Source organism: Barbatula barbatula, assembly GCF_947034865.1.
Source record: "Barbatula barbatula genome assembly, chromosome: 17".
NCBI lineage: Eukaryota > Metazoa > Chordata > Actinopteri > Cypriniformes > Nemacheilidae > Barbatula > Barbatula barbatula.
Genome location: NC_136780.1, coordinates 2,906,031 through 2,930,385, shown reverse-complemented (window position 1 = coordinate 2,930,385; position 24,355 = coordinate 2,906,031). Strand labels below are relative to the sequence as shown.

Genomic DNA, 24,355 nt, shown 5'->3' with positions numbered 1-24,355 from the left:
TTGTTTAATTGACTTTTATGACTGGTTTTGGGCCCAGAGTCACATGTAATATCCTTATATCAGGAATACAGTTTATTCCTATAAACCAACTGTGATCAAGACTGTAAGATGTTTTACGGGACAGTTCAAGGGTCTGTTTATAAACACGGTTGTCAGTTAAGCTACTGACAGTAAAGTTGTTGCAGAAGGTGATCAAATACATTGACACAGTATTTGTGTTTTTTATTTTAAACCTAATAAACGTGTTGAATTACAAACTTTAGTGTTGCAAATATTGCATAGTCAATAGACGCAGTTTTAACAAATAAAATATATATTTGAATGATGAATCGTTGTGAGGTAGATAAATTGTAATCTACCAGGTTATGAAACATTAGAAGATAAATGTCTTGGACGATGGGACTTTACCTTCATTTACACAGAGAGTGTACTGTAGACTATTGTTTTGATGCCTATAATGTCAGACTTTTCCCAGGAGAGATTCCTAAAGCAGTTGTGCAGGCGGCAGCTATTGTCCTGCAGAGACGTGATAAACACCTACAGTTTGTGTGGTTGTGAGCTTCTGGACTGTACTTATTGTATATTGTATATTTGCTGTGCAAAGAAAAGCACTATTTATGTAATACAGTTCGATTCAAGTTGATTTCTATAGCGCTTTGCACGACTGTGTTTTGTAAAGCACATTGAGAAACAAATAGTTTAATAATATAGATCACTGTAAAAACAAATTTGTTTACTTGACCTATTGAATTGTGCAAACTCGTTGCCTTGATTCAATTAAGTAAGTAACTAAATTGTAATATTTTAAGTTGAATTACTAAAATAATTAAAGTATTGCTTTTTCCTGAGATTTACTTAAAAAGAATTAAGTTGAAGTCCCCAAATTGTACCTGTAATTTAACCAAAGTTAAAAATACAACAAACTCTTCTAAATCTGAAAGCAAAATGAACATTACACATGAACAAGTCTTTACCGGAAAAAAATCAGAAATATACTGGCTAAAAACAAGCTGGGAACTTGAAATACCTTCTTTAAATTGAACATTTCAACCTCCCATCTCCATATTTCATGATACCTTTGCTATAAATCATTGTCACCTTTTATGTTGTTTTGTGATTATCCAACCCATAAAAATTATTGAAAATTCCTTGTCGTCTTTGACAACACAGTGTTTAATCCTGACAAAATGTGATTTTGGACACGCAAGGTTTCAGAAGGACAACATGGATATGTGAATAAATAGCAAGACATCACTTGCTCTATTCAATAGCTTTCAGCCACTACTGTGTGTATCTGTACATTTTCAGTCATTTACACAACACATATTTGAAGCCGTATGAAAACCTTTAATGTCAGAACTACATTTGCATTTATTCATTCGGCATACGTTTAAATACAAATTTAAATGAGATAACTTTATTGAATAGAACATTATAAATGTTTAGTTTATAATAGTCAACAAATAAATTAAAAGCCGTACACACTATGTCACAATGGGTAAACGTCTTTATTAAACATTAAATAGATGAATTTATCCTATACCGATTCTTGTCTTCAATATTGCTGTTATGTAAGTATTAAAAGGTTTCAACTGGGAATTAAACGAAAATGTTTAGCTTGTAGGTAACTTAAGCAATTTCATGATGATATTTTAAAACGTATTTCTTTTTATAATTGACAATACACCAGCACTGCACACAGTCAGCGTTCTAATAGCGCTCGCATATAATATCCAATCCAAATTGGAAAATAAGTTAAGACCTCCACAGAAAAAGTGTTTACTACCCTACTGGAATATAGAAGCTACCGTAAAACATGAACAAAAACACAGACAGAATAAAACGTCCTTTGTACACATCCCCACAGTAAAGTTTAAAAGATGTTTTGTCCGTGTAACCAAACACGTTTGGTCGTGTTAAACGCTGTCCTTAAACTGTCCGAACAGGGTGTTGTTCCAAGAAACCTAACAATAGGAGATAATAAAGAGCTTTAACATCAGATATTTGTCACACTTGAGGGACCGTGGCTTTGTCAAGTACTGGGTCAGTTTCAGCCAGACTGTGGGATAGCCCCTACCGTTTGTTTTTCTACAGTACCACAAAAGCAATAGACATGGATATGGTTTCATTATAAAAGGATTATGGGAAGTACCAAGCTCAGCAGTTGGAGGTAATTCAAGGCTTCGGAGGTCAAGAATTATCACCGGTAAGTCTGAAAAATCTATTTTTTCTTACAAAAAATGCCTTTTCTTTTATTCGTGAATTTGCCTTCGAAACTTTCGCGAGAAAGAAAGATACACGCGATGCTAACAATGTAGCATAATATCATGAAAACACAGTAGTTCAGATGTTTTCTCTTCTCTCTTGAATGCCATCTGATATCAGGTTGCTATTATACAGAGCTGTCAGTGCCATCAAAAATTAAGACTCACACTTTCATTATGATCGTTGAAAGACTGCGTCTCATTTTCACTTATCATGACGCATTTCAATGCTTGTGTGCTCAGCGTTCTAATACACTCGGCTGCAGGCACCTGAAGAATGGCTCGGTTATTACAGGAAACATTGTTTCTTGTGCTGGCTGTCACCATCAAAGGTAAGCATTTTTATTACTACAAAATGAATACAAAATTTAATAAAATGATTTCTTGAGAGCACACATTTTCAATGCTCTCCATTTAAATGATATAGAGTTTATGAAGTTTGTAACATACAACAGGGGGTCAAGTTATTAAAAAAGCAAGTTAAGAACGGCAGATGTTCTTGAATTGTTATTCTTGAAAACTATAAGAACAAAATCCCAACAATGAAACACAGGTTTTGATCACAAAGGGATAGTTCACCCAAAAGTGAGAATTCTTTCATCATTCACTGACCCTCATGTCATTCCAAACCAGCATGAAACACAAAATAGGTTTTTAGAAGAATGTTGGTAACCAAACAACACAACCCTCATTGACTTTCACAAACCCGCAAAGACATTTCTCAAAATATCTTCTTATACAGAAGTCATATACAGGTTTTGAACAGCCTGGGGGGATAAACGATGACAGAATTAAAATGTTTGGGTTTAAATGCGTATTTTTTTTTACTTATTTTGAATGAAAACAATTAGACACGTTCTCACAAAGGATCATCGGAGGTCAAGAGGTCGTGCCCTACTCCATCAAGTACCAGGCATCTCTTCAGTATGACCGAAAACATTACTGTGGTGCCACTCTCATTCAGCCACAATGGTTGATATCTGCTGCCCACTGCTGGCGACCGTAAGTTCTGCAGCCAGGTCAACAGTTGAACTAACCCCACTCATACAATTTAAATGACATTTGATATTATTTAATAAAAAAATTAATGCATTTCTTTATGAATTAAATGCATTTTTGTATGTTGTCAAATTAACAGAGCCAGTGTGATTCAGGTCGTGTTGAGCGAGCACAGTCTTGCTGTAGAAGAGGGATTTGAGCAAGTGTTAAACGTGTCCAGAATCTACAGTCATTTTGCCTACAACCCAAGAACCTTTAACAATGATATATTGCTCATTAAGGTAAGCAACACAACCCATTTAATTTAGTTTCATATATTGAATATTTTTATTTAATGGCAGCTCATGGGTACGTGCACAAAACTCTTGAATGAAATGTTCAGAAACCTGTTTCGTGTGGCACAGAAATGACTCGTCTAACCAGACGTTGTCGTGCTTCTCCCCAGCTCGGTGTTCCGGCACAGATTAACGCTAACGTTCAGCCCGCTTCACTAACAACAATAGACACACCTGAGCTGACCGGAGGAACCAGTTGTACCGTGAGCGGATGGGGTGTGACACGAATCTATAGCTCCTATCTGTCGCCTGTCCTGCGCGCCGTGGACGTGGAGCTCATCCCCAACTGCCTGTACTACTATTTTTTTAGAGTCAATGATAACATGATCTGCGCTGGCTCTCGCTTCGGGGGAAAAGACTCCTGTCAGGTAACCAGGGGCCTGAGCGTGAATGAGCTGCAGCTTGTGCAATTCATGCGACGCCAAAAAAATGTGACTGCAAATATAATGATGAGGACATGCATTATAACAAAATCATAATTTTTATTGAAACATTTTCAGAAATAGCCTCTGTGGGAAAAAATTGTCTTTTAACGTAGGCTATTGACTTTTATTTTGAAAGCAATTAAACAATGTTTTATTATATAGAAAACTAATCTCAGATAGAGTTTGGAGTTTTTCATGAATGTCAGTGTAGTCGAAACATCTGCCCAAAACACCTGTAAGTAAATCTGTAGTTTCCATCAGATAACACATTCTGCAAAAGCCTGTCCTCAGAATGTCTCCCCACGGGGTTGTCTTTGAGCAAGGCATTCTTGGAATATGGGTGCGGTAAGCCTTCCCGAATTCAGAGAGAGAGAGATCTATTGATGTAGGGTAATGCTAGGACTTCCCCAGTGAGCTATCCATCTTATCAAATTAGTTCCGATTTTCTTGCATTTAGGAACACACCTAAACAAATTTTCAGAAATTGTACACACAGATGCAAACCAGATGCATTACATCATGCTTTTTGTCTGTGTCACACCTTCACAGGGCGATTCAGGTGGCCCACTCATTTGTGATGGAATTTTAGAAGGCATCGTGTCGTGGGGAATTAGCTGTGCCCATCCGTACTACCCCGGTGTCTACACGAAAGTGAGAAACTACAACCGCTGGATCGACTGGATCATCAGCGCTGAAGGCTAAAATACACATTCGCTAGAATGTGAGGAACGTTGAATTGAATCTGACGGAAGGTCGTCATTTAAAAAGTCTGATCCTGTCTGAAATATGATCTCTCTTATTGATAAGCATTTAAGTAAATAAGCATTCGTGAAAGACTAAATAAACTCATTTGTTTGTTTTTTGTTTATGACATCCCTGCTGCCTCCTCTCTCTCCTTTTGCCTTAAAATGCAAATAAATCATACATTTACATTGTAGTTTTCAAGGGCAAAAACAATCGATTGGAAAAAAACTATAAACAAGCCAGACTGAGAACTAACATAAATGCCTAAATTTAGATAGAAATAATGGAAAATAAAAATACCTTTTTTAATATATGTTCATTTATCTTAGAAAATGCTGTTTCATCATGCATAAACCTAAAGACAATATGAAAGCTAAATGTTAGACACAATGTTAAATACTCTCTCTCATTTGTAAGTTGCATTTTAAAATAAAGTATCTGTTTAATGAATAAATGTAAATATTGACCAAAGCTGTGTTAGTGCTTGTGTTGTATCTCAACTTCAAAAAACATTGTCAATATCATCAGGATTGTCATCGCGTTGAATTACAGTAAATGTTTCTTGAAATGTCTTTTATGAAGTCATGTTTTCATGTGTGTGACCTCTGGACTGAACGAACAGGATAATCTTTACCTACTACCTTTAAAAATCATTGCACCTCTTCATTTACATCTGTTGTACTCATGAGAACGAAAAAAACATCTTTAAGCAGCCTTTCGGTAAGTCAGTTCAACGTTGACAATCCCGTTTGTATCATTTTGCCACCGAGGCGATACACCTAAATTCAAGCAATATGTGTATAATACATAGTTTGTTGTTATATTGAGATAAAAGAAATTGGTTTGAGTTGACACGTGTTGAAACTCCTCCCTGCATTCATCACTCCACACTAAGTGTACGAGTAATTCCATCACCAATTTATTCTTGGACATTAACCAAGTGGAGTCAAGCAGTTTCTGGATGCTGGAACAGTTTCAAACAAGCAGCAACATGAGCAGCTGGAGCCCGGACGATCTTATTAAGAAATCTCAGGAAGCAAGAAATTTTGCTTACTGTTCCTACAGCCATTTCAGTGTCGGGGCGGCTGTCTTGACAAGTGATGGATCTATCTTCACAGGTGAGATTTCAGAGAACAAAAATCGGACAAATAATTGTAAATATTTTCATATGTTTTACATTTTTCGAAGCACACGCAGTTTGTGATGACATCTGATTGTTACTGTAATTCTGTATTCAGAATAATTCATAATAATAATAATATTGAGTATACAGTATGTGAGTATATGTAGCTGTAATAATCCAATACTGTAGTGTGAACACCATTTCCAGTTAGCAAATGGTGGACTGTGAAAATCAGTTTCAGCTTTATTCATCATGATTCATGCATGTAATACAGGACAAGTTAAGGGCTTAACTGTAACTAAAGATGTCATGATTCTGCCTTCTCTTGATTTTCGGGCGTAGTGGCAGAATAATGACAGACCCATGTTTTGTGTGGGGAGAAACATACATTTGTTCATCAGGACATAATATGCGTTCTCTTCAGTCTCGTCATTGTCATCGCCCCTCTTGTTCCCAGTATTGCTTTCCACCTGTGTCTCTCTACCCACACCTGCCCATTGTTATCTCCTTTGTTAGTTTCCCTATTAAATGCTCTCTTGTCCGTTGACTTGTGCTAGTTTGTTGTTCAAAGTTACCTTATTTATGTTTCTGTTACCTTGTTTATGTTTACGTTAATGTTCCTTGTTTATGTTCCTGTTACCTTGATGTTCCTTGTTTATGTTCCTGTTACCTTGTTTATGTTTACGTTAATGTTCCTTGTTTATGTTCCTGTTACCTTGATGTTCCTTGTTTATTTTCCTGTTACCTTGGTGTTCCTTGTTTATGTTCCTGTTACCTTGATGTTCCTTGTTTATTTTCCTGTTACCTTGATGTTCCTTGTTTATGTTCCTGTTACCTTGTTTCAAACAGGAACCACAAACAAGGTACTTCAGAATATACAAACAAGTTGTTTGTATATTCTGAAGTACCTTGTTTGTGGTTCCTATTTGGTTATTTTTGCCCCCCTTGTGGGAAGTATTTTTTTACTGTTTTGTATTTAAGTTTGGTTAGCGTTTCCCCCCTCCCATCGTGAGTGTTTGTTTTGTATTAATATTAAAGTTGTTTAACCCCTTCATCCTTGCTGCCTGCACTTGGGTTCTTCCACTCTGATCACGACAAAAGCATTTTCCCCATCAGTCTGTTTGCAGAGAAAAACGCATGTCCCTTGTTGTTTACTGGTTCAGTACAGTATATGGTGATTTATATGTTCTCTCAACAGGTTGTAATGTAGAGAATGCATGCTACAATCTTGGACTGTGCGCTGAGAGAACGGCTATCAACAAAGCTGTGTCTGAAGGACACAGAACATTCAAAGCCATCGCAATTGCCAGGTAGCCTACAGTTTGATGCATTCCAAAAGATGATTTTTCTGATTTGAAGTAAATACAGTGATGCTTTCTTTTCTGAACTGCAGTAAATCACTCCAGGACTCAAGTAAACTTGAGGACAAATTTATCTCCCCGTGTGGAGCCTGTAGGCAGGTCATGAGAGAGGTTAGTTTGTTTTTTAAATAAAAGGCAGTTCACAATTACTTTTATGAATTAAAGCAATTATAAGTTATGTTTATAATTTTAAATGAAATGAAATTATAGATAACATAAAATATTTAACATAAGATCTGTTAGCTCTTAATGCTTCTATTCGTGGGTCTGTATTATTTCCAGCTTCTGACAGCAACTAAAGCCAATCTTTCATTAATTTACATTTTCACCTTTCATTGATGTTTAACAAACTGTCATCTGTATTAACAGTTTGGCTTACAGTGGGACGTATATATGTCAAAGGCCGATGGGACTTACGAGAAGAAGACCGTGGAGGAACTTCTTCCATGTTCATTTGGCCCAGATGACCTAGGAGCAAGATAGTCAACACACCAATGACAAATAGTTTTATAGAGACATTGCACGTGTTGTTAAACTCCCTTAGGAAAATGAACCATTGTTATATTCAAATTCTAGTAAGCAAATTTATTTGGGCGGATTAACTAAAACTTCCTTATAGTTTCACAACAACTATCAGGGTAAAACTATGATCACTGTAGTTTGACAATGGTACATTTTTCTACCGAGAAAAAATGCAAAACCCTAATGTTTGTATAACAAATACTATAATGAGCCACCTGCTGTTTACCATTAAAATAATTGAAAGAAATAGTTCATAATGTGTGTTTTGGGTCTTATTCCAGTAGTATTTCCTTTGATTCTTAACTTCTATGGGTTTTTTTAAAATGCAGAAGTTAAAATATGGTTCTTTGTAAGGTTCCCAGAGAGATATGATTTGCTAAACTAATGAACACAAACTTTTATTCCAATCCAAGTGTTTTGTTGTGCGATTAATTAAAACTAACACAAGACTCTAATTTTGAAAAATCTAGAAACGCCGTTGAGTCTTTTATTTTAAAAATATCCAGAAACGTGCTAACGTCTCGCCAACCAATCCGCGTTACGTAAACATTGTCCTTCAGTTATAATGTAGGGAGGATCTGGGTCAGCAAAAGGGCCGATTGTTTTTCTCTCATTGTGGGAACTTCGCTTATTTATTTGGCGCAAGAATGTCAGTGAAACACGCTCTCAGTCGGGGTCTGGAGCTGGGGAGGTCCGTCTTCCAGCTGGGTCTCTTCAAACCAGCCGCCCGCGTAGCAGCGAAGTTCCGCGGTGAGCGCCTGCGTCTGTCCCCGCCGACGCGCACCGTTCAGCCGCAGAGCTTCCTGCCCGTCCGGTACCGCTTCTATCGGCTGTCTGTCAGCGGGCTGGCGGCTCGGCTCCAGTCGGGTGGTTTCAGGAGACTTGTCGGAGGCGGGTCACCCAGAAACCGGGCTGTTTTTCTGGCGTTTGGTGTTGGTTTAGGACTCATTGAACAACAGCTGGAGGAGGACAAGAGAAGCGCGGCGCTGTGTCAGGAAATACAGGTGACTGACATCCCATTAAAACACTTGAGTGCGTCTATAAACAGAAATGACCAATAAATATATATTATTGACAGCAGCATCATTATGAACACCATTTTACTTATCATAGTTTAACCATGATATTTGCAGTAAAACTGTGGTAATAGTTTTGATGGAAATATAATCAGTTCAACAAAAAATATGGTTACTTTAAATATAATTTTTACTATTATGCACCAATGGTACCACACTACAATAATACTTAATTTTTTGAATGAATATAATAAACCTAAATAAGTTAATATTTATGTTTTTTATAACATTTTATTACATACGCACACATTTAGTTTTTATATGAATGCATTACATTATCTATATTATATAGAAATAATTTTACAGATTGGGTATTTATAATATAACAAAACTATAGTAAGCACAAATTTACCATTTATCTCACTACGGTCACCATAGTTGAACCATTGATTTGTTAATTACTTGTATTGAAATGATGGTTGTATAAATTGACAAATATGGTAAAAATAAAATACGGTAACTACACTTTGTTGATGTTTTCATGTTTAACATTGTGTATCATAAAGCGCACGGTGTTGTTCGGGAACCTCAATACAATTGTGTTCTTTTTGTGTTTCTAAAAGTTTTAAACATCTTTATGACGTAGACTGTTTTCAGAAAGAAAAAGTTCCAGAGCCCTCTGAAGCCCTTCCCATCAGGTTACAGGTTGGAAGACTATGTCATCGGGAAGCAGATCGGGAAAGGTTGCAATGCAGCCGTGTATGAAGCGGCGGCTCCGTTTGCTCCTCCAGCAGAGAATGAAAAGTGTTCACTGGTTCAACTCGATCAGAATGATACAGAAGAGAAGAAGAATCTGGGACCACTTAGATTCTCCGCTACATCCAGCTACCCTTTCGCTATGAAAATGATGTGGAACATTGGGGTGAGAGTTTAATATAATAGGTTATAGTCAGTTTAAAATGTTAACCTGTTCTATAATATTTTAGTTCTTATATATTAATAACTAAATTTTTAAAAGCTCTTAAATCAAACCTGTTGAGAACATCTGAACCAGAATGTGGGTTGTTGACATTTTTTATTTTTTGTCTACTAGGCTGGTTCGTCTAGTGATGCTATCCTTCGATCCATGTCCATGGAGTTGGTCCCGTCATGCCCGCAGGCCTTACCAAAAGAGCAGGGCGTGATTGCTTTAGATGGGTGAGTTCATGTGTGCAAAAACACCTTTAAATAGACTGAACCATCGCCAACGGCTTTGCTGTGCTATTTTTGCAGCCATTTTGGACCTGTGCCCAAGAGACTGACTACTCATCCCAACGTGATCACAGTGTACCGGGCCTTCACTGCAGACGTACCCCTGTTACCCGGTGCTCAGGAGGAATATCCCGATGTCCTGCCACCCAGACTCAATCCAATGGGTTTGGGCAACAATCGTACACTGTTTCTGTTCATGAAGAAGTAAGGACCATAAAACACTTCCCTGATATCATTCCTATCTCATGGCATATCTTTAAAGCTGCCTTTTTCACCTCTGTAGTTACCCATGCACCCTGCGGCAGCACCTGCAAGTGTGTGTGCCAACTAGGCTGCAGGCTTCTCTCATGTTACTCCAACTACTAGAGGGTGTGGACCACCTTTGCAGACAAGGCATTGCTCATCGAGACCTCAAATCAGACAATATTCTACTGGAATTTGATTGCAGTAAGAACTCTAAAACGGAAATATATTGTGCCAGGGTAGATAAGAGTCACACCTACTTAAATATATGTGTTACAGTAGCTTCATGCTTATCAATCGTATATAAATTTGGCATTATCTAACAATATAACACTGTATTTTGATTTTAAGCTGGGTGTCCCAGACTGGTTATCACAGACTTTGGATGCTGTCTGGCAGAAGACTTTGGTCTCAAACTGCCCTTCAACAGTCGGCATGTTAACAGAGGAGGAAATGGCTGTCTGATGGCACCTGAGGTAAGAAACGTCTTTCTTGTTGGTGCATGTTAAGAATGTGTAATAAACTGGTCATTCATATCTACACAGCTGCATTGATTATTTCCTTAATGGTTCAGGCCGGTTTGGTTATTGTTGTGTTGGTGGGTTCTCGCTTATTCTTGATATCAAGCAAAACCTGATTGACCAAAGTATGTAAAAGATAGGTTAAAATGAACATATTCTGGAGACCATGGTGTTTAAAAGGTTAGTAAGTGAATGTATGTATGCTTTTAGGTGGCCACAGCAGTTCCAGGTCCAGGAGTAACAATCGATTACGGTAAAGCAGATGCCTGGGCTGTAGGGACAATTACTTATGAGCTCTTTGGTCAGCCGAACCCTTTCTACGGCACAGAGGGCCTGGAGAGTCGCAGTTATCAGGAAAGACATCTGCCTCCTCTGCCTGCTACTGTTCCCGCTGATGTACAGCTGGTGGTGAAATTACTGCTACGCAGAAACAATCAAAAGGTACAGACTTCACCGATATGAATCAATGTCATGGAGAAGTCTGGGTCATATTTCACTCCCACGTTAATAGAAAAACAACAAAGTGTACTTCTGCCAAAATAAAATGCATCCTGTTTTTTAGATCAGTAAGGTTGCATTTTGAAAATAATTCAATGATAAACACATTCATATTAATACAGTAAAAACTAAATGTAATGAAGATCAGAATGACAAAATAATTGTTTGTTATAATTAACATAAAATGCATTTAAATGAACAAATACTACCACGACAAAGGAAGCACAACACTCCATTCCATGCTGCAAGGACAGAAATGTTACAGAAATGTTGAATATTTAAATTTGGATATAAAAACCTTTTTGTCAATATATAAATAAAAAGTTAATCTAGAAGAAAATGATATACCTATAATAAACGAATAATGAAATGTAAAAAGTAAACAAAGCCGATTCAGTTATTTTTGCATTATATAGTTTTTCCTTATTTATTGTATTTTTTTATTCAGTTTTATATTGCAAGTTTGGTCCTCCAAAAAAGCTAAGTTAAATTATCTCCCAGTCATATTAGTTGCTAGCTTTGCCTAGAATTAGTCTTTTGTGGACCTTTTATATACTTTGGACTTTAGAAATACAAACATCAATTGTAAAATAGAATTTTGGACAATGATTCAGTCTTAGATTTAGAATTCCGAATTCAATTCATTTGATTCACATGTTTTGACTCGAACTCTTGACCACCATCCAGGGAACGACCTCTGGGTTACTCGATAAATGATTTATTAACACGTACTTTGATAATCTACAGCGTCCCAGTGCACGCGTGGCCGCTAACATACTTCACATCCACCTGTGGGGTCAACGTGTCTTGGCCAGCTTGGACCGAGCCAGAATGGATAAACTGTTGGACTGGTTGCTGTGTCAGTCTGCCGTGGTTCTCCTGAACGTTCGCGGGCCAAACGGGAGCTCTGTGGAAGCTGAACTCCAGAGATCGTTCCTCTCTAACATAGACCTTGAGGACCTGCGTGCTGCAGTCAGATTCATTATGTACGGACAAGAACACCCGGCAGTCTATTAATGCACTATACTGATCCAGAATGCATCTGTTCACTTTACTCTAGAAATGAGCGCAAGCAGACTACCAAGTCAACAATAAAGCTTTTCTTTCTAGAAACTATGGAAGCACTTTATAATGTCCGTCACTGTAAATGTTGAAATAGTGGCAAGATATATGTTTGCCTTTACATAATAATGATGCTGTGGAATTATACAGAGTTAAAGCAGTTACATACATCGTTTATAAAGGTGGGCTACAAGCTAAACAATAATAATGCACAACGCTTTGACATCATGTACAGTATATTTAGCATGTGCTAATAAAAAACATTTGATGATTGGTTTGTTTTATTTCCCGAGTCAAAGTGTGTTCATATAAATATAGCGCATTGTATTAACACTATAGATTTGATAAAGAAAATCTAGAAAAATAAACGAGGAAACAAATGTTTGCATATATAAATATGGATATTAAAACCTTTGCTTCAATGTGTAAATAAAAAGTGAATCTAGAAGGAAATGATATACATATAATAAATGAATAATAAAACAAATTCAGTCATTTTGCATCATATAGGTTTTGCATTATTTATTGTATTTTGTATACACTTGGAAAAATGCAAGTTAAACTTCTCTAAACGGGTAGTGGTCTAACTTTTGTTAAAACTAGTAATTTTGCGTTATTGTACAATTGCTCTTTTATGTCGCTTATTGCTCCTTGAACTCGCTTTGGATAAATGCGTCTGCTAAATGACTAAATGTAATGTTTGGAATGACAAGGGGGGTGTAATGGCAAAAGCAATGTACATTTTTGGTAAGCTGTCCCTTTAAAAAGTAAGTCATACCAAGTTACACAGTGCATTTTATGTAAAAGAGTAACTTAGTAGCCAGTTTATTATTGCATCCAGAGTCCCGCCTCTTATCACGCCACGGGAGAAAGTTCAATTTCATTCCTCTGCAACTTATTTACGAAGCTTTCTTTACATTAAAAGCTGTGTTGCATTTCTCGCAGGATTTCGTTGCACGTCATGTTTTCTTTGACCAGAATCGCAAATCAAATGCGAGTCTTCGGAGGCTCGCAGGTGTTGAAAAGTCGTGCCTCTCAAAGAGCGACAACCCTCGGCAGGGATCAGGAGAATGGCGTCTCTGTCAGGCGAATGTCCGGGAAAAGTTTGAATGTGCCACCGAGCGCAGAGTTTGTTGCGCGTGTCAGCGGGATCGCGACCATGTGCAAACTACCGTTCCAGAAAACAGCCGACGGTCTGGACGCCGCGTTTATCGGAGTTCCGATCGACACCGGCACATCTAACCGTCCAGGTGCAAGGTGCAGTTATGCATGTGATATAATAATGCATGAGGATTGCATTCACGCACATAGTACACCTAAGAGCAGTGCTCGAATTGAAGGGGGAATTGACCCCCCATTAGGCATTAGGGACCCCCCATAAGAAGTAAAAAATAGACTTGGGGTCCCTCAGATATTTTTGTTTGAGTAAAAATTATAATGACTAATGTGATTAAATTCATGCTATGGATATGGTCAATTTCGTGAATTAATGATTTTCAATAGTTGATATTAAGTTTGTTTATAGGCTAGTTGTCAAGTCACTTTACATTTTTAAGCTGAACAAACATAATAATTTAAAGTGTCAATCATCCAGTTGTTTTTGGGGGAAATAGTAAATACTACATCGATAAAGAATGCACGTATTATTCTGTTGGATATAAACTACTGTTCAAAAGTCATTTCTGTTCACCAAGCCTGCATTGATTTGATCCGAAATAGAGTAAAAGAAGCCTGTTCTTGTATGTAAGCCTGTTTTGGATAAATATTATATAGTTATGCATATTATGATCAAATATATTGTGTATTTTGTATAAATTGTATATTGCGAGACGAACCCCCACCAAAAAAAAGTCTTATGGTGGGGTCTTGATTCAATTCGAGCACTGCCTTAGAGTATGTACGTTTGTTTATTTTGCTATACATTTTTACAATGTTATGATATTTATATTGACCACACGTACACGACACTGGTCCAGGTTCCAGAAACTCCTTCAGTGTCATGTTTGATGTCAAAGTGAAACAGGAAGCGCTTCAGCATTGCAAAATGGTTCATATTTTTATCGATAAAATTGAAACTATTTAAAAAATATATTTCCAAGTAATCATACATGCAATGATAATCACTATTTGTTGTATAATCCTGAAATGCTTTTAAACTGTATTGAGGGAGGTTCCAACTGTTCTGGGCTCCCATTGGCTGCATTTTCTGGTTCAAGTAATCCATGTTAAATGTAATTAATTTCAGGTTTGACCCACATAGGATTTATGATAAAACGTATATGAAATTATCTTTATAATGAAACCATGGCATACAAATATCACCATTTTATACGCATAAAATAAACGGTGCCACCCAAAAAGTCATGTTTTTGTCATCTGCAGATTTGGTCCTAGACATATCAGAGCTGAATCAGCTTTGATAAGGGCATACAACGGCTGGACACGTGCAGCTCCGTACGAATCACTAAACGTGGCGGATATTGGTGACGTTAACGTCAACCTCTTCGATCTGAAGGACACCTGCAAGAAAATCCGCGAGGCCTACCGGGAAATTGTGGCCACCGGCTGCATCCCACTTACTTTGGGTGAGATGCAATAGTTTACCTTCACGGTGTCCCAAACATTTCATGCAGGAAAACATTCATGAAGGTTTGAAAGAAATGTATAACAATATTATCTTAATATTCCTTCAATTCTAACTTCTTACTGAAACTTGACATTTCCAGGAGGTGATCATACAATTGCATACCCGATTCTTCAAGCTGTTGCCGAGAGGTTGGTGCACAAACATCACCATATCCATCATATCCTTACAGACTGCTAAACTTTACAATCATTGCTGTTTCTTCTTCAGGCATGGACCTGTGGGCCTGATACACGTAGATGCTCACGCGGACACCAGTGACATGATTCTTGGTGAGAAGATCGGCCACGGCACCCCGTTCAGGCGCTGTGTGGAAGAGGGACTTTTAGACTGCAAGAGGGTCGCACAGATCGGCCTTCGAGGGTCAGGGTATTCTCCAGATAACTATGAGTGGAGCCGAGCACAGGTATAACTCCAGTCCGTTTGGACCCACAGAATGAACACTTTGTAGTTTAAATAAAGCATGTGGATGTTTGGTGATGCACGTAGGGTTTCCGCGTTGTCGAGGCTGTGGAATGCTGGCACAAATCTCTTGTTCCACTCATGAAGGAGGTTAGGGCACAGATGGGAAGCGGTCCTGTATATCTCAGCTTTGACATAGACAGTTTGGACCCAGCGTTTGCTCCAGGCACCGGAACACCAGAGATTGCCGGCCTCACGCCTATTCAGGTACATTCGAACTATTCTATCTGACCTCAGATCTGTTTGTGGCGATATTTTTTTTGGCAAAGTTGAGCTCAGACTCCAAACAGCTCTGTAGCAACTACTAGACAAGGTCTTCGGGCTCACTTGATGATGAGCATGTGTGATAAAGCAGGATTAAAACTAAACCCTGCATTAAAAGCAGGCATTTACTTTTCTCTATATCTTGCATAATAGTGTGCAGAATTGATAGAATGCTATTTGAGATCCAAACGTTAACCGTAGGTTGGATAAAGTTGGTTATAAGAATAAAAATGTTATTTAAAGAAATATATGTTGATTTGTAAAATTGGATTTCAGGGTCTTGAAATCATTCGAGGTTGTCGGGGTTTAAATCTCGTCGGATGTGATTTAGTTGAAGTTGCTCCAGCCTATGACACCACAGGTACTGTATTAAATTGTGTACATTGTCAGTAAGAGAGAATTACTTTGTTGATGCAATTTTTCTTTTTTACAGGAAACACCGCTTTGACTGGGGCTAATCTCCTTTTTGAAATGTTGTGCGTCCTTCCAAATGTTAAATACTATTAATTGCTTTTTATTTCTTAGACAGTTTTTCCTGTCTAAGACACATTTCGTATCAGTAAATACAAGGATCATTCAAGATATCTAAACTGTGACTGTAGTATATGTTCAAGAGCTTTTATATGATCGAATTAACATGTCAGTATTGCTTTAATCGATTTATCAAGTGCAGTATTAACTGTTGATTCTTTTTATTTTTATAATTGTGAAATGAGATACTAAAACGCATACCAAAAACATTTCCTCAATGTTATGGAAATAAAAAAAGTAGATTTATTTGATCATTTTGTTTCTTACCATTTACATAATATTTAACAACACAGACATTGAACACGTTAAAATGTATTTCCGGTTAAGTTTAATAAGCCAACGTTGCATGTCAGATACTGGCCAGTGCATTGCAAAAGAAAAGCAACAACAGTGGCATTGATAACCCAACAATAATACTGAAGTTTAATGAATATTCAAGGAACACCATACAGTTTCTTTTGAATATTTTTACAAACCTATAATTGTTTAAAACATTTCTGTAGTGGAAGACTTCATATACAGTAGGAGCACATGGGTTGCCTCTCCTTGCATCTGTGATATCTACAGTATAAAACATATCACATAGAAATTACTTAATAGGATTTGGGGTTTGGTCACATTTTTTATCCCTGCTGCACCCCTGGATGTGACTGCTTTCTACAGTTTATATGAAATGCATAGTAACCAAACATCTTATTTGTTTCTTCTCTGTCCTGATGAGACGGTTCAGCATGCCATAGCACATCTTCAAAGACCGATACATGTAGCTCAGGTGGTTTGCATTAGCAACACTAAGGTCACGGGTTCCATCCCAGAAAACACACATATTGATTAAAAAAACTGAGTGCATTGCAAGTTACTTTAGATAAAAGCCAAATACATAAAAACTCTTCTATTAAGGCTTGCACATTTAATAGCTTTACTACACAGCTGAATATGATCAATAAAATGTTTTAAAACATTACTTTCACCTGCACAAACCCCTTTTTACATATTTGACATTTATTATGATTATGTTCACCTGACCAGACTAAATACACGTGGAGGATCAGATTATATTTTACCTACGGATATTGCTGTAATGTTGTGTTACAGTTTCTATCACGACAACAAGTGGTGCAAAACAAAATCTGATTATTTTTGGAAAACCTTAAAATTCTGACATTTTAAGTTATTGCGCTATTTAGATGAGGGTAAAATTCAGAGGCATTTAAACGTTGTAAAACTTAAAATTCACAGTATTGTCATGAGCAAACGTAAAGTTATGCTACATTTTGTAAGCTACAGTATTCTGAGCATGTTGCAATGCAACGGAAGCATTTTTAAAGCTGAAAAAGGAAAATTCAAAGCTATAAATAAATATTGAAGACCTAAAAGCCTCCATAGAAGCAGCTAGGCAAAATATTTTCATGAAGTGAGGAACAGTGTCAATTGTCGATTCAAGTATTACACCAATTCAGAATGACAGTTCCCTCATCTGATGACATTAACAGCACAGCCACAAGTGTTCATTCACCACATAAACGACTCGATTAAAGTTGCGCTTTGAGCAGCATTAAGCCCGGTCTCACCAAGACCTTTAACCCAGAAAATTTGTAAGCTGTAACAAAAGCATACCGTAGCAGTTTTCTTTATTTATTCACAGTAATCTTGTCCAGACCCGGCCATGCTGGGACGTAGTACCGTGGCAGCGTCCCCTCCATCAGTCGCTCCATCCACAGCCCGAGTCGATCCAGTTTGTGATGGATCTGCAGAGTTGTGGAGCGAGAACGTGTCATGCCCTTTCTGGACCTGGAACCTCCTGCCTCCTCTTCCGGCTTGCTGTCCACGTCCTCCCCCGTGTACACCGGCTTGAAAAGACACAGGTACTTCTTGTGGCCGTTGAGGGCCAGAACGTAACCTGTGTAGTCTATTTTGCGGCTGCTCAAATCGTCCTCATCTGTGTCGATCTGCATGGCATCCTGGGCGTACTCCAGCACGGCCACAATCCACTCACTGTGTTTATCCACATTCAAGAAGGAAAAGTGTAGAGTCAAGCTCCTATGAAGACAAGACGATATTGTTTATGCATGTATAAATTTGATACAATTCAAGTGCACAACCGAAACATTTTTATAACAGTATGTGTGCTTCCCTGGAACAGCATTTTCTGCATTTTTGTGTCAATATAAGTCAAGTAAACCTAGAGAAGTACATCAAGTATAGAGAGGTAAATAACATATATTTCTCAAAAGAACATAAAAAGTAGGCTGAAACTATACTTTCTCATTTTAAAGAATAGCACACTTCAATAATCCTCTTTTTTTGTAAGAGTCTTGTTCGAAATGTCACTCACCCAGTGAATGAATAAACTTCCTTGGCAAACTTGCTAAGTAGGATGTTCTTCGTGGCATCGGTAAGAACCAGAACCACATTCATATTACCCGGCCTCAGTTTCACCAGGTTACTGGTGTATGTGATATCTGTTAACTCCGTCACTTCCACAAAGCTCTTCTTCGGTGGCCGACTGCTGGACAAGATCTCAGCGTTATTATGAGAATACAAACATGATGATGTTCTGCACTCAAATATTTGTAATGATTTACAGAGGCACTTGAGACTAGTTAATATTGTTTGTGATTTCAATGAATTATCACAAATTTGATGTAAAGAAAAGTTTGCATTGGCGTAATGAGCCTCTTTCATATTTTGTGAATGTAGAAAACTGACCTTGATGCCGAGGTGTTTGGTGAACCATCATCAGTTTTAGATGCATCTTTAGCTTTTGATTTAGGGTGTTTTTCTTCACTTGAATCACTGGAATCAGAAACAGACGGGTTGAAAGTCTCCTCATTACCAATCTGATATATATAAATATAAAGATATATATACCTGAACGCCTGAATGACCACAGTGCCAAATAAAATGAAGAGTGCAGAGAAGATCAAAGACAGAAGAGGCATCATCTCACGCCTGCGGGAGAGACAACATCACAACTTTAATATAAAACATGTATTACACATGTATCTTCAAATATTAAAACAAACGTTATTCTTTTACCAGTTATTGTGAAGAAGATCGTCAATCATTTCTGACAAGAAGTCGCGTGCTGAGTTAATCCATCTGATAATAAACATCTGAAACCGCCAAAATTGATACGATTTAGAGACACATGACGTCACAGTCATTTGCTTGCAGATGGATACATGTCTCGCTTACACCTAGTAAACGTCTGTCTCATCTGATTCAATAAGAAGTGGCGTGGTGCCAACATGACTCTTTACTTGTGACCACCTATGATCGGACCACCTTAGAAAAGCATATGAAAACGGTCTTTTTATTCCTTTCATAGGACATAAACTGCTCTCCTCATATCTAAACTCTACTGAGAGATGTAGATAGGTCAGAGCCGATTTCTCATCATAGACATGAAAAGGAAATCCCGAGGGACTCACAGAAGCAAATTCGTTGTTGAGCTCTGGCAGAATGGCATCATAGTTGAGTATAGACGGATCTTTCTGCAGTCGTTCAAGTTCCTCCAGAAGGTTGTGTTTGTCTTCTTCATTGCCGTTCCATCCTCCCAGAATCGGCTTATACAGAACTTTACCAGCACTGTTACGCCGCTCCAGAATAAACACCTGCTCGACACGAACAAACGTTTAAGCTGCTGACTCAAGTCAGTGCCTGAAATCTTTTTGTGATGGAGAGTAGTTCACCTAATGTAAGATGTAAGATTGTTGTGTGGTGTTGTAACTTGTATGATGTTCTTCTATTCTTCAACATTTTGCAGGCGTCTCTATGGCTGTCTAGCTGTAAAAATCACCTTTTATTTGATTTTACTTGTTGAAAGTCTTCTTCTACGTACAACCGTACAAAAGCTATTGTATGGCATCAGAAAGCACATAGGCATATGGGCCACTTTAATGTTTTCTTTGTCATTCTTGGCATCTTTATGACGGATTGTGAAAAATATCTTTTGCACGTACAAATTTGTTCCACAGATGAATATAAAGCCATTCATAAAGTTTGGAATGACATGATTTGTCAATTTAAACTAAATGCAGATGATAATGCTTACCTGTGGTGCGCTATCTTTGTTTTTCAAGAGAACGTCACATAGTGGCTGTTGATGTCTCTGGAAGACATAAGCGAAGCGCAGCACGTCAATGGTGTTGACAGACGCTAGAGAGAGAAAAGCTTCATTTCCCACGGTGAAGGTCTCTTCCTCACCGGTGAGAAGTATAACACAATATCTGTGAAAACACAACGAAGATATTTAAGAGAACCTGTTGCACAAGGTTAACCAAAACGTATCCAAAAATGTTTTATACTTCCGCCGTCGATGGAACTGTTTGACAGGACAAAGTTCATCAAATAGCTTCTGGTTGATCAGTCGAGGGGCTTGAAGAAACTTGTTGTTGGAGATGAACTCATCTATGATCTGTTTCTTCATCCCTTTAGCCTAGATATAAAATTCAAAGTAAACACATTGTACCTCTTCAAACATGGCATTCATTGGGTTTGGCTGAAATCTGATTGGCTGATAGAACTATCCCTGATAGCACACATACATCTGAGAGACGTCTATCGGATGTCTGTATTTACGTACATAAACGTATTTAGTTTTCTTTGCTAATCTGCGATATCTCTCTGTGACGTTTTGTGTAAGATGTCGTATAGACATCAAGAAGATGTCTGTAAGACGTTCATGATTTAGAGTGTATGTAAAACTGCTTTTTCTAATATGTTTATTGGATGTTTTAACAGCGCAGATCTTTAGTAGTCATCCGTACCTGGCCTATAATATGTGCTACTTGTTACCATCACGGTTAGCAAGTCATCCTTCACCTTTAAACTTCATTACAAGTTAATAAACTTTCTATCTTTCTTCAAACATCAATGAGACTTACAAGAGTAGATATAGGTCATATGTCTACCTGTATAATATCTGCAGGCTTTTCCATGTCCTCTTTGAAGACGAGCATAGTCGGTGCATATGTGTTTATGTTGAATCTTCTCAGCAGTTCAGCAGTTTCAGACAGTCCTTGATCCACATATCCAAACTGAACGTAATCCTTATAAACAAACGCTGTGAGCTGTTACAGAATAAAGGGGAAATCCAAATAATAAGCACTGCAAATGTGCAATAAAACCACAGATTATATATTTTATATATTCTAGATATATAACAGTTTTTTTTCCATGTAAAGCTCCTTTAAAACTTATGCAATATTGTAAAAAAATCTATTTATGTTAAAAAAGCAGGACATAAGAAAGTCAACATGTCGCAGGCTGTTTTACCCAACTCTACCTTAAAAAGAAGAGGAACTGAAGGCACTTGATCAAACAGGAGAACATGTGGCTTGTTCAGCTCATGCCAACTGTTCAGAAACTCTTGGTTGTTCTTGTCTGTGACCTAAAGTTAACCGAGAAGACATTTGAGATTGTATAGACATTACAGTGTTAAGCAAGAACTATTGATGATGCTTACTAACCTTCTTCACCAGCCTTTGGGGCAGCAAATCCTCCACAAACTGCATCAGGTGCGTCTTCATAACAGCATAGTGGAAGAAAGTCACTTTTCCATTGATGACACCAAGAATGGATGGAGTCTGATGGGCACCCACGTGGTTGGCTAGATTGCGCTCGTAACCAATATCAATCACACCAATCCCAATCCCTAAAAATAAACATAATCATCACTTATTCACACTCAGCTTGTTCAAAACCTGTAGGTGACTCTTTCTGTCGCGGAACACAAAAGAAGATATTTAATGAAAATATGAAGAAACTATAAGGATCTCTTACCGAGAGTTTCCAGTTCCTGCACAGTTTCTTTCCAGACTGGTTCGATATGGATGCAACTCAAGCACCAATCTGAAGTGATCTTGATCAAGTAAGGCCTCTTGAAGCTCTCCGGCACCACTTTAGTGACATACTGATTAAAGTTTATCGTGTACTTGCTGTCAGCAGAGTCCCGGCCACCGTTGTTGTTGAAGTGGAAATAAGATTCATCATAGAAGTTATCATGAAAGTGGCGGTGACCGTAAGAATAAGCGTTATTTGTTGATCCATAGCGATCGTAACTGGCTCTTTTCTCCTCATTTGATAGGATCTGTGCAGTATGAAAAAGCAAACATCGGCTTTAAAAAGCAGATTTTTAAGAGTTATGATTGTGTGTGGATCTATTGTCCTTTTTTTGTTGAATATGAATATTACCTCATACGATTTTGTTATCTTAATAAACGTATCTTCTGCGTCTGGGTTTTTATTTTTGTCTGGATGCCTGGCAACGGAATTTAACAATGGCATTGCATTATGGCAATACAATATACAGATATTTTGTTTGCTATCAGAGAACTGCATAATTGTAAACACCTTGGAAAGTACTGTATTGCTACTCTTACCATTCTTTGGCCAGGCGTTTATACACTTTCTTAATTTCTGCTTGGCTTGCGCTTCTTGTTACCCCTAGAACCTTATACGGATCAAATTCTGCAGTGCTGTCCACTGTAGCATCCATCAGGAGCATGCACACCATCATCACAGAGGATAAAACCGCTGTCAATCTCATCATGATCGTGTGTTCCGATGCCTACAGACTGAAGAACCAAATGAATGACAATGGTTATTGGGTTTTTAAAAAGAAATAGTTTAGCATTTAGACTGAATAAGGAAAGGTGTAAGATTTATAACACAGTGACCAAAAGTAATGTCCGACCTAAGACAACTGACCTCTTCACTTCTCATTTAATCTTTTTGATAACTAACATGAGCTTTTTGCATATTAGAGTAAAACACATTTGCGCTGTAGTTTGCCATATTAATTTAACTAGTGTTTTCCCTCTAGACATTACCTTTGGTCACTACTTTAATAATCATGTAAAGCAATTAAAATAAGAATATTTATAAAATACATCCATTAAATCATTTCAAATAAACAATTTATAGTTATAAATAAATACATAGACATTTAAATATCATCATTTCAGATAGAAACAGTAATTAAAATAAGAATATTAATTAAATAAATACATAGACATTTAAATATCATAATTTCAGATAGAAACAGTAATTCAAATAATAATATTAATAAAATAAATACATAGACATTTAAATATCAAAACAGTAATTAAAATAAGAATATTAATAAAATAAAGACATAGACATTTAAATATCATCATTTCAGATAGAAACAGTAATTAAAATAAGAATATTTATAAAATAAATACTTAGACATTTAAATATTATCATTTCGATAGAAACAGTAATTAAAATAAGAATATTTATCAAATAAATACTTAGACATTTAAATATCATCATTTCGATAGATAGATAGAATATATTATAAATATTCTACAGCAAAATATTAAAATTGGGTTATTTTGTTGAGTCTTTATGATACGACATCCACTGTCACATATAAAATGAATAAAAACATCTCCATCATGGCTGGTGAAACATGCAAACACTGAAGTTCGTCATGGATGACACATGATCGCGCGCAGGCAGACCGATGGAGAACGTGACTTCAAGCGCAAGGACACAATGTCAGGTGAGCAAAAGACATTAACATGTGCAGAACGGGCAATAATAAAACATGACATGCGGTTAAACGACATCTGACGAATGATAGAAGTCCCTTACTAGCCTGTTAGCAAGCTAAGCTCGTGCATATCATGAACAGGGCATTAGAATGAGACGAGTCATGAATGAATGAATGAAGGTTATACCGCATCTAATGCTGATCGCAGTTCATCCATTCATCTGAATGAAGTGTTCATTCACCACGACACGAGCCCGATTATATTATCCTGTATCCACATGATATTACTGCTACTGATAAACACTGTACCCCTCTCTCTCTCTCTCTCTCTCTCTCTCTCTCTCTCTCTCTCTCTCAAGATTCAAGATTCAAAAAAGCTTTATTGGCATGATAAAAAAATTTTTTTACATTGCCAAAGCAGGAACATTAAATATAAACATTATGTATAAAATAATATAAGAGTATCCTATATAAGAAACAATATGTACACATCAATACAGACATAAAAGTGCAAAGTATTGACAAATACTGTGTGTGTTGTGTCAGTGTTGTGTCAGTGTTGTGT

The 24,355-nt window shown here is 37.2% G+C and overlaps 5 protein-coding genes across 5 annotated transcripts; 4 read left to right on the top strand and 1 right to left on the bottom strand.

Moving 5' to 3' along the window:
- Nucleotides 1-2,143: 2,143 nt before the first annotated feature.
- Nucleotides 2,144-5,235, top strand: LOC306907034 (trypsin). Its single transcript, XM_079478861.1, has 6 exons — nt 2,144-2,206; nt 2,508-2,596; nt 3,116-3,266; nt 3,403-3,544; nt 3,709-3,966; nt 4,573-5,235. The coding sequence occupies exons 2-6, from the start codon at nt 2,542-2,544 to the stop codon at nt 4,723-4,725; spliced, it is 759 nt and encodes a 252-aa protein (XP_079334987.1). The 5' UTR covers nt 2,144-2,206; nt 2,508-2,541; the 3' UTR covers nt 4,726-5,235.
- Nucleotides 5,236-5,668: 433 nt separating this feature from the next.
- On the top strand, nt 5,669-8,025 carry cdaa (cytidine deaminase a). The gene is made up of 4 exons (XM_079478046.1): nt 5,669-5,885; nt 7,089-7,200; nt 7,284-7,362; nt 7,621-8,025. Exons 1-4 carry the CDS (start codon nt 5,729-5,731, stop codon nt 7,732-7,734), a joined length of 462 nt encoding a protein of 153 aa, XP_079334172.1. The 5' UTR covers nt 5,669-5,728; the 3' UTR covers nt 7,735-8,025.
- A 248-nt stretch (nt 8,026-8,273) lies between these two features.
- pink1 (PTEN induced kinase 1) lies at nt 8,274-12,868 on the top strand. The gene is made up of 8 exons (XM_079478352.1): nt 8,274-8,777; nt 9,436-9,711; nt 9,883-9,986; nt 10,062-10,244; nt 10,324-10,487; nt 10,635-10,759; nt 11,015-11,245; nt 12,050-12,868. Exons 1-8 carry the CDS (start codon nt 8,421-8,423, stop codon nt 12,317-12,319), a joined length of 1,710 nt encoding a protein of 569 aa, XP_079334478.1. The 5' UTR covers nt 8,274-8,420; the 3' UTR covers nt 12,320-12,868.
- Nucleotides 12,869-13,179: 311 nt separating this feature from the next.
- Nucleotides 13,180-16,511, top strand: agmat (agmatinase (putative)). Its single transcript, XM_079477850.1, has 7 exons — nt 13,180-13,621; nt 14,747-14,949; nt 15,091-15,139; nt 15,219-15,414; nt 15,498-15,677; nt 16,011-16,095; nt 16,168-16,511. The coding sequence occupies exons 1-7, from the start codon at nt 13,326-13,328 to the stop codon at nt 16,239-16,241; spliced, it is 1,083 nt and encodes a 360-aa protein (XP_079333976.1). The 5' UTR covers nt 13,180-13,325; the 3' UTR covers nt 16,242-16,511.
- On the bottom strand, nt 16,488-24,136 carry dnajc16 (DnaJ (Hsp40) homolog, subfamily C, member 16). Its single transcript, XM_079477849.1, has 15 exons — nt 23,978-24,136; nt 22,652-22,846; nt 22,464-22,530; nt 22,053-22,359; nt 21,740-21,924; nt 21,556-21,660; nt 21,182-21,340; nt 20,576-20,706; nt 20,323-20,497; nt 19,700-19,882; nt 19,305-19,381; nt 19,137-19,217; nt 18,975-19,061; nt 18,601-18,771; nt 16,488-18,305 (listed from the first exon to the last, which is right to left on the bottom strand). The coding sequence occupies exons 2-15, from the start codon at nt 22,819-22,821 to the stop codon at nt 17,897-17,899; spliced, it is 2,307 nt and encodes a 768-aa protein (XP_079333975.1). The 5' UTR covers nt 22,822-22,846; nt 23,978-24,136; the 3' UTR covers nt 16,488-17,896.
- Nucleotides 24,137-24,355: the final 219 nt, after the last annotated feature.